The following is a 10,026-nucleotide window of genomic DNA, read 5'->3' on the forward strand; positions in this document are numbered from 1 at the left end:
TGGTTCTGCTGGCTGGTGGTGGAGTAATACAACTCGAGAATAAACTCGGCCTACCTTTACTCGGGGACGATTTATAGTTCGGCTGTAATCAGGCAAGAACAATAAGTATCTAAAATAAATACCAACTTAAATGTGCTCATAGCCAATACTCGCATTATTGCTCTTGGAAAAATATAAGAAAATGTCTAGACAATGACAATCATAATGTAAGGGATTAAGTAATTAATTATATCTTTTTTGTTTTTTTGAAACACTAGAGTAAAGAAATAAAATAACCCCAATGGACGAAAATAAATAATTATATTGAATTCGTGTTCATTATTGCTTTTCTTATAGAATGAGTAATGAATAATTCTGTTTTTTTTTTTTTTTTCCTCAGAAAACCAGGTGCATGTCATGCGGAACAGAGTTTGCAGCTTATGCTTCCGAAACATAACATTCATAATTAATTTAGGAGACATCAAATTCAATTCGGATAGTGATATTTTTAAGAGTGCAAGGATTAATAATAATATAGCAATAAACTTGTTATACAAATAACCGATAAAAGCATCATTTAGATTGTGGATATTCTTGAAACACGCATTAAATTTGTATTAAAATTCTCTTCCTTTTTTTTCCTTCTAAAAAACATTGGCTCTACAATAAAATTTGTATTGAAATAATTGATTTTGGTGAACATATTTTAAAATAGATTTAATTTTTATTCACAAGCTAAGAAAGTTTCACATGTGCATATAATTATGTAATATTATCTTAATAAAATTAGTTATTTTTTTTGTTCATTATGTAAATAATTATTTTAAAAAAACATAATAGTTATTTTTTGTGACTGTAATATTCTTTTTACTTCTCTAACCATAAACATTATAGTATCTATAAGTTAATAGCCAACAGAATCACTAGTTAAATCCCGTTTACTTTTCACATGAGGTTTTTTTGTAGACGAGAACTTACTTGTACTTATCTTCATGTGAAATTGATATTTAAAAATAATTAGACGATTTGATAAATTTGACTAAATTATCTAACGATTGTTAACTATTAACTTCACATAAAAACAACGGTATGTAAGTCTTCAGTTTTTGTCCTTTTCTGCATACTACTATCGAAATCATCTTCTCCCATTCTATTTCATACCCCAAAAGCATTCTTAATTTCTTACAGTTAGTTTCTCTCCTTAATGGGAACTACCCAAGTGTATAGACTACAATAAATCTATTGAATTAACATTCCAATGAGTAAAACTGAAACCAACGCACTCATGGAGATAAAACTGATCTTGGTAGGTGAAGTAAAATGATTCCCTATGTGTAACTGTATCACTACCCCCCCCCCCCCCCCAAATATATTTTTTACCACTCAGAACCATCTGGGAAATTATCCAGCGCATCTTGTTTTCCATTGACATAGAAATCAACCACTGCCTTCATTCTTTCGAACTTATCAGGATGGTAGTTAATATGTACAATCACCGGCTTCAACTTCTTAAGTGAATTGTTTTTCCTAACTGTCTTGAACAGAACCTTGCTGTTCATAAAAAGGTACATATCCATTGTTCTTTTGGCTGCATAAACTCCATCATAACCAGGATGCGAAGGGAAAAAGAGCTCTTCGTTGAAAACGGCCTGGTCCCATGCTTTTGGATCCAGGGAAAGCCGGGTAGCGACACGATCTAGGAGCTCGATTGATGGAATAGTAGGCCTTATGTAAAAGAAACCAGAGTTGTAAACCCATATTCTCATCGTATGAGCATACCTCGCCCAACCCATCGAAGGTTCATCGAAGACATCATTATAACCGTAGGCTGTCATGTTATTGTGGCCATCAGACATTGATTCCACATCTGAATCTCTATAAAGATGATCAAATGGGTTCTGCAAGTATACAATATCAACATCCGAGAGAATAACACCATAACCCAGCTGCAAAAATTCTCTTAGAATACGAAATTTCAGTCCAGAGACAGCATGGTTATTACCTGCCTTGGCGACTGAATCAACATATTTATCCGGATCTCTTCTATATACCGGAACATCATTCAATTTGCAGAATTCTTCGGTTTCACTGTCTAAGGCAACTACTAAATAATTAGGTATGCCAACCTTCTTGATGTTGGTAAACCAGAGCTCCAACATTTCCTTCACATTGTAGGTTGCAAGGCAAACTATAAGTTCTTTATAAATAGCAACATCCTTCAAGATCTCTGCCAATCTTGGATTCACCGATTCGTCCGGAGCCACGGTTGGATTTGTCCTGAGACCCTTGACAGTGCCAAAAGGCCCAGCCTTGTGCTTCTCACCTAGCACAACAACCTGCTCCAGTGCATGACCCTTTCCTTGCTCCGCCATCCGCAGCTTCTCCATTAGACTCCTGACCTGTTTCTTGAGCTCAGAATTCTTCTCCCTCGCAGCCAGAATATCGGTTTTCAGCACATTAACTTGTTCCGGCAATACACACGCCACAGACGAAACCATCTTACAAACGAATAGCAAAAGCAAGAGCCATCATCAGACATTAAAGAACTATGCTAAACCAAACAACACAGAATCATAGCATTTGAATTTTAAGTGCCAAGTGCAATAGATCAACACTGATAATGATCAAAATACAGCATAAAAATATACAATAGTAATAAATAAACCACAATTTTAGCCTCCAAAATATTCAGTTTCCGAAAAAATTATCCCCTAAGGAAATTAAATACTAATAGTAACAATACATCAACACAGTGCCAATTTCATTCAGCTCATTCTGAATTCAAAACCTTACAGTGATTTGAACTGAACCAAACCAAACCCTAAATTTACAAAATTCTATTTTTTGCTGCTCAAATATTGAAGCTAGAGAAAACATATACTTAAGATTGAAGGAAACAGTGATCACAGACAAATCAAAGTTAAGTGCAAGTTCTAATCAATTATAGTAGATTATAATTTAAATAAAAAACAGAGAGAGAGGAAAAAGAAAAAAGAAAAAAGAAAACAACCTGAGGATGTGAAATTCGAGTTTTGAGTTTGCGATGATGAGGACCGAAGAAGAGGCCATGCGGAAAGAGGAATGCGAAGACGCAGCCGACGATAACGCCGACGAGGACGGCGGCGGCGATCGGAGATCTGAAGAAGAGGGAGGAGTGGGCTTTGTCTTTGCTCAGCAACGCGTCTCTTCGACCCGCCATTGAAGAGGAACCTTCTTCTTCTTCGTGTTTTTCACATTAAAATTGACGGAAAATAATAATTAAAAAAAACAAAAGGATTTTATTTATTATTTATTGGTTATTATTTTAATGGTTTTGGCTTTTTGAGCTGAGAGAAGAAGAGAGTAGAGTGGGAATCTTTGTTCTCTTGCAGCCACTTCACTACTCACTGCTAGTTGCCAACTTCATTCTCTTTTTACTTTTTTTTTATACAACATAATTAATTACTAATTACACCCTCACTAATCACTGTAGGTTAGAAGAAAAATGCTAAAAAACCATCCGAATTTATTGTTTTTAGCCATCGATTAGTCATTAATATTAAAAAGTATAGAATAAAATATATTATTAAATTATTAGACTAAAAAAATTATATTAAAAAAATTGAATTGATAGCTAAATAATGAGTAATAATAAAAAATAATAAATTCTAATAGCCTCTTAATATTTAACCATATGTGAAATTGATAGATAAAAATCATTAAATAATTTAATGAGTTTGACTAAATTATTATTTAATAACCCTTAACTATCAACTTCATATAAAGTTAACTGAATTTTTCTCTAACAACATTAAATTATCTTTCATATTTATTAGCTAGTATTAATTCATATACAAAATAAAATATAAAAAAATAATTAGTATTAGTATTAGTACAAATTTTGAGATTGATTTTTACTATTAACGTGAGAACGAAGAATTTCAAAAAGAATTTGAGTTTCTTTAATAAAACAGTACTATAATACAAATGATAATAAATTGCCTAAGCAAGCATGCATGCATGCATATCTAAGGGTACTCTAAGTATCACAAACTAACTCAACAAATTAAAGTAGATTCAGAAAATCATCCACCAAAATCAAAAATTACTTTCACTCTCAAATTGGAGCTACATAATAATCTTTTTTCAGTTCTCACACTGAAGCAATTATTAAAACTTGGGATAATAAATAGAACCAATAGAAACTTCAAATTCAATGGGAGTATCTCAACAGAACTTCACTACGATATGTCTCTAAATTCTAACTACAATCCTATAATCACAATTAAGTCACCACCAGGACAAAATGGCTAGTATATACAGCCTATAAAGGGAAGGGGGACACATCAAAATGAAAATTTATGCATTCTTTGTGCCAGTAATATATGAAACTACAACTGTAGTATCATCAAGCTTGCCGCCATAGTAACGAATTCCGGCATCTTGAGCCGCAGTCGAGAAAGGGGTCTGCCTGTTTTTGTCTAATGCTCGTTGACGCGCCAACGCAGCTATCTTCTGGGCTGTCACCTGCGGACCAAACCCAGCTCTTACAGCGTGAACCACGACCGCCGTAATCTCGTTGTTGTATAAGTTATCGAACAGACCATCTGTACCGGCGACTATGACATCTCCAGGAGCAACAGCAATTGTGAAAACCTAAGATCAAGTCAAACCATATAAGTATTCTACAAATAACAGAACACAGAAAAAGCTGAAAGATTTTAATTCAATTTGCGGATTACCACAGCAAATACTTAAAAATATAGAGCACCAACCAAAAATTTAAAATCTTAAGAGTACAAGTTTATAGGAAGAAAACGGCAGTGATATATTGTCTTATAAGTTGTGAAAATTGCAAAAGTACAATCCAAATTGAACACATCATTCAAAGAAAGGCATTGGAACTAATTTAATCCACGAAGAGAGAATGAAATGATATTTCACCAACAAAAGTTGTCCCAACTCGAAAGTGTCAAGTCCACCACAGAAACATACCTGACCAGAACTAGGTAAATCACCATTAGTACCAAGCTGATAGGTGAAATTGAAGCCATGTTGCTGCACAGGGGATCGGAATACAGTGCACCCATCACGGATCACCATAAACCCACTATCTCCCACATTAATAGCATTAAGACCCTGTGACACAAATGTAACACATGAATATATGGTGATGAAAGAATGAAGGATAAAATACCAAGTAAAGCAGAAGGGATGGCAAAGTCCCAGAACAATTATCAGAAACTTCCTTTTTGAGAGTTCCAAATCAAAAGTACAAACAAGTTAGCACCATCTTTGTTAATTGAGCTTCATATACGTCATCTCATGCTATGCAGAGTCTAATGCCAAACAAATTATATTTAGAAAATTAAATTAGAACCTTCCTTTTAAACTTTTCTTAATTGTTAGGAAGATCTAGTCTTTAATAATGATCAAAGGTAGCACCATTAATAATCTATTAGCATTTTCCGATGTTTAGAGCAATATAAGTCAACGAAACAGAATTGAAGCACTTGTATTGTTCCAAATTCAAAAAGTACAGCATGAACATGAAGGTAACCTGGTCAGTAAGTGCGATGATGCATGCTGTAGAGGAACCCATAGCTTTTGTAATTGAGTGTGCTTTCTCCAGCACCCTAGCAGGGTCAATTGAGCCTTTAGGCTCCTCCTGAATAGCATCTACCGAATGGGACATGAGTTCACGAGAGTAAAATCCAGCATTAACACCACTCTCTGCCCAGCCACCAACACCATCGGCCACACCAATTGCATGTTCCTGTGAACATATAAAATGGGCATCTTCTCCACCAGTTTCTTCTTTATCGGGATGAGGCAAGTAGCATGATCCTGATACTAACTTGAGGTTTTGGCACACAGGGTTTTTCCTGCAGTCAGCATCCAATCATGATATATTAGCAATTAATATTATAAATCCGGAATATATTTTTCACCACTTGATATGGAAAACCTATCAAGATAACCAGCAAGGAATGATTACAAGGTAGGATTCCTTATCATGTAAGTAGATTCATAGTTGCAGATCAAAATCCAACTAAATATTTTCATGGTTCTTAGAGAAACAAATCTCGCTATTCAGTGCTTTAAATTTTAAGGTTAAATAAGCATCTTGAGCCTTATTATGTAAACATGGTATCAAACCATAACTGCTACATATTATAAAAATAACACTAATCAAATATGCATCATCAAAACTTTCACTCTTTGATCCTTATACAGACATAATCACTCTTTGGATAGAATTATATTGCTTCACACGCATTATATGTTTTATTATTATACTAATGAATAATAAAGCAAACAACTTACTGTTCAGCTGACTCTGCAGAATTTGCTAGCTGCTCTTCCCAGGAGGAGTCAAAATGTACATCATGAGCAGGCCCAACCGAGGAAGATGATGCCAGCGAGCTATGAAAACCTTTAGACCAAGGCTCTGTGTAAGCATGAGAACTGAACCATGTCTTTGCAGCACTGTAAACAAAATATCCATAAATCACAGAATTATCTGGCCGATGATTATTTTCCAAACTCATGATGACTTTTTTCCCATTGGCCAAACTCTTGCTTAAACCGATATTACTCCTATTCTTTATCGACGGTGATGGGCAACCACACTTCAAATTTGGGTTATCTAAATAGCATTCTCCAAACATAGCTCTGGGCAAGGGAATAGCCATAGTTTTACTCTGAGGTTTCGTGGCGGTCGAGAACTGCTCAGGTCTAGAAAGTGAACGGCCAATGTGGTATCCACAGACCTGAAATGAAGGCCCTGATATGGATGGAGTCGAAACTGTACGTGACAACGTGTCGGCTACAGACAAGGTTCTCCTTCCTAGTTCTGAGCTTGAAGTCAATCCAACACCACCAATTCGGTTAAGGTCCATACAGGATGAGAAATTCATAGAATGGAAAAGCCTTGAATCCAAACCAAACCACAATCTCCCTTGCCCAATCAGAACCTCAGAACAGCACTTGATTCCACCCTTCTTCTGCACAATTGAACTTAGCTTTGAAAAGTAATTATTGGATGGCATCTTACAAACACAAGTATTCAGGTTCAAAAGAATGGTTCCCTTCACCACAAGCAAAACACAATCTCATAACTCCCAGCACATCAACGCTTGAAACGCAGAACTTAAATCCCTTCCCAATTATTCAAAGACCTAAAGATTAAACAGAAAATCAAATAAAATCAATCCATAGCTGAGTTCATTCCAAAATCCAATAAAAACCGTGCTTGTAACTAAAATAAAACTCAATTCCATTAAAAATCAATATTGAATTAAAAGGGATAAAGAGTGATTAAGATTCTTACAGTCGGTGCTGGAAATTGGGGGAGAAAGGGAACCGTGGAAAAACCCTAGCCAATAAAGGTTGAAAGAGAGGAAAAGAGTTTAGTGCTAAAATACTATATATAAGGAAAGAAAAAGAGGGTAAGCGTCAAAATTGAATCTTGATGAAGTTAGGTGTGTGAGTCAGAGAGAGAGAGACTCTGAATTTTCCCGCTTGAGAGAAGGAGCTTGTGACAGCCACAACTATGTTCGGGAAAGAGTGAAAATAAATAGATAAAATTTTAAAATTTAAAAAAGATATGCGAATAATAGAAAATAGAAAATAAAATTATATGTAAAAGAAAAAAAATCCCGAATTTTCTGCTGGCCCTGATTTTGTTTTCCAAGTTCTGATAATACTAATAGTAGTTTTATCTTTTTCTTTTATGGTAGTTACCAAAAACAACCAAACTACTATTTTAATTTAACGAAGATCATTCATTTTCTTATAGTTTCTTTCCTTTCCATTTTTATGAAGATTATATAGTTTGTTATTCGATACGTTTTCAATTTTTTTTAAAAAAATCCATTTCGAATTATATAATTCGAAAATGCTAAGTACATACTAACCTTTTTAGGCGGTGAGTATTTGAGTTAAATGATTGTGTTTAATTTAATAATCTCAGGATGTTACACCATTATTTTAAAAGCAGAAGATAGGATATTTATTTCTCTCTCCTAACAAGTGTTGATGATATTAATTAAATATTTATCAATTAATATAAATATAATATTTGTTTGAGTGTTATTAAATTAATAAAAAATATTTTTTTATTTTTTTAATGTGTTTAATAAATTTTTAGTAACAAAAATAAAAGTATTAAAAAAATTTTTTAAAAAGTTATAATTTATAATATTTTTAAAAAAATTTTAAAAAAATATATTTTTACATAATAAATAAATAAAAATATTTTTATATTATTATATCTAAACATAATTGATAAATAAAAAATTTTTATAATATATACAAATATAAAATTATTTTTATTTTTTTAAAAGATATTTTTAAAAAATAATTCAAAGAATATCTTTTCTTAAAATTCACCCAAACAAACTTATAAAATAACAATAATAATAACTTTTATACCATTATAATTATCAATTTTTCTTTATTAACTACTTACCAAAATAAGAAAAAATAAATACTTAAATTAGTTCCTAACAAATATTAAATTGAACATTTAAGTCAAACTCATAAGTCAATACCTAATTAAACACATATCCAATAGAACAAAATTAAGGAACACATATTATATTAAAATTTGGATTTTCTAAAGTTGTATTGTCACTTTAGAGATAAAAGTATACCATTAATTATTAATTACCATTGAATTAAGATAGTGGACTCACAGATAATAAATATTACAAATTCAAAGATAATTAAAGCATCACTTTAACACTTTACTAACATTGTTATTTTAGAATATCTTTTTTCATTATATTAAGGGTTAATAGTCAAATTCATCCCTAAAAAATTATCTATTCTTTAAATTAGTTATCAAATAATTTTTTTAAGGTTAAAGTATACTTTTTATCCCTAAAATTTGACAAAAATTTAAAAAATACCACTAAATTTTATTTTGTTTCAATTTTGTCCCCTAAATTTTCAATTTGCATCAAATATACATCTGACGGCTAATTTTACAAAAAAATTAAGACTAATTCAACAACAATTTCATAAGAACAACCCTCAACACAAGCAAATCAAGCATTATTTTCATGCATTATTGGATTGCTCTTAATTTTTTTGAAAATTTAGCCGTTGAGTGTATATTTGATGCAAATCAAAAACTTCTGAAACAAAATAAAATTTAGGGGTATTTTTGAAACTTTTACCAAACTTCAAGGACAAAAAGTACATTTTACTTTTTTTAATCATATTAGTTCTTAAAAGATAAAACAAAAGTCAAATTGATCCTTTCGTTAGTTAGATGATGACGTGTCACGTTAAGTAACACGTAGCATAATGATGTGGTAGGTTAATACCACGTGTCACAAAATGATTGGTCGACGTGTCAGATAAGTGACACTTAACACGCCGCGTATCACTTAACGTGTAAAAAGATTATTTATAATCAAAATAATCCCTGAAAGTTTAGACGTGAGTCATTTTCATCTCTAAAATTTTTAAAATTAATCAAATTAGTTCTTATATAATTTTTTTTCCATAATATTAAATTTAAAATAATTTTTTGTACTACTAATTTTAGTATTATGGTTTAGACATTAATAAACAAACTTTTTTATATAAAATAATAAAAATAATTAAATTATTATAAAATTATTTTGTCATTTATATTTTAAAATTTTATATTTTCATATTGTAAATTTTTTTATACTGAATTTTTTTATATAAACGAGTTTATCAAATTATTGTTGATTATATATTTAAAAATTTAACATTTTACATCTCACTATATAATATAGTAGTTATTTTAAAATTTAAATCTTTTAAACTTTTTAAAATTATAATTTTTATTATTATTTAATTTATATGGTAAAACTCAATAATTGAAAAATTGATTTGTGGGATCACTTGTTGAATCTTAATATTTTAATATAATTTTTTTTATAATAACTACTATATTTAGTGAAATCCAAAAGATTATTTTAGATTTCACTAAATAAATATAGTAGTTATTTTAAATATTTTAATCTTTTAGATCTCACTAAATAAATATAGTAGTTATTTAAAATAAATATTAAAATATTAAGAGCC

At 31.2% G+C, this 10,026-nt stretch overlaps 2 protein-coding genes across 3 annotated transcripts; both read right to left on the reverse strand.

Moving 5' to 3' along the window:
* Positions 1-1,103: 1,103 nt before the first annotated feature.
* Positions 1,104-3,473, reverse strand: LOC140179740 (arabinosyltransferase RRA3-like). Its single transcript, XM_072219471.1, has 2 exons — positions 2,990-3,473; positions 1,104-2,477 (listed from the first exon to the last, which is right to left on the reverse strand). The coding sequence occupies exons 1-2, from the start codon at positions 3,176-3,178 to the stop codon at positions 1,356-1,358; spliced, it is 1,311 nt and encodes a 436-aa protein (XP_072075572.1). The 5' UTR covers positions 3,179-3,473; the 3' UTR covers positions 1,104-1,355.
* A 570-nt stretch (positions 3,474-4,043) lies between these two features.
* Positions 4,044-7,763, reverse strand: LOC140179739 (probable protein phosphatase 2C 55). Of its 2 annotated transcripts, none has more exons than XM_072219470.1 (5): positions 7,292-7,763; positions 6,286-7,139; positions 5,519-5,843; positions 4,954-5,097; positions 4,044-4,614 (listed from the first exon to the last, which is right to left on the reverse strand). In XM_072219470.1, the coding sequence occupies exons 2-5, from the start codon at positions 7,008-7,010 to the stop codon at positions 4,318-4,320; spliced, it is 1,491 nt and encodes a 496-aa protein (XP_072075571.1). In that variant the 5' UTR covers positions 7,011-7,139; positions 7,292-7,763; the 3' UTR covers positions 4,044-4,317. The 2 variants fall into 2 exon arrangements, with proteins under 2 accessions (XP_072075571.1, XP_072075570.1); XM_072219469.1 differs by having other exon boundaries at positions 4,903-5,097.
* Between the last annotated feature and the right edge of the window lie 2,263 nt (positions 7,764-10,026).

This window comes from Arachis hypogaea, chromosome 16 (assembly GCF_003086295.3).
Source record: "Arachis hypogaea cultivar Tifrunner chromosome 16, arahy.Tifrunner.gnm2.J5K5, whole genome shotgun sequence".
In the NCBI taxonomy this organism is placed as follows: Eukaryota; Viridiplantae; Streptophyta; class Magnoliopsida; order Fabales; family Fabaceae; genus Arachis; species Arachis hypogaea.

Coding starts and splice junctions, on each gene's coding strand:
- LOC140179739 (XM_072219469.1), bottom strand. CDS start 7,010: ATGCCATCCAATAATTACTTTTCAAAGCTAAGTTCAATTGTGCAGAAG. Junction 5,844..6,285: donor TCTGCAGAGTCAGCTGAACA/GTAAGTTGTTTG, acceptor TGCTGACTGCAG/GAAAAACCCTGTGTGCCAAA. Junction 5,098..5,518: donor TCATCGCACTTACTGACCAG/GTTACCTTCATG, acceptor TTTGTGTCACAG/GGTCTTAATGCTATTAATGT.
- LOC140179740 (XM_072219471.1), bottom strand. CDS start 3,178: ATGGCGGGTCGAAGAGACGCGTTGCTGAGCAAAGACAAAGCCCACTCC. Junction 2,478..2,989: donor CTCGAATTTCACATCCTCAG/GTTGTTTTCTTT, acceptor TTCGTTTGTAAG/ATGGTTTCGTCTGTGGCGTG.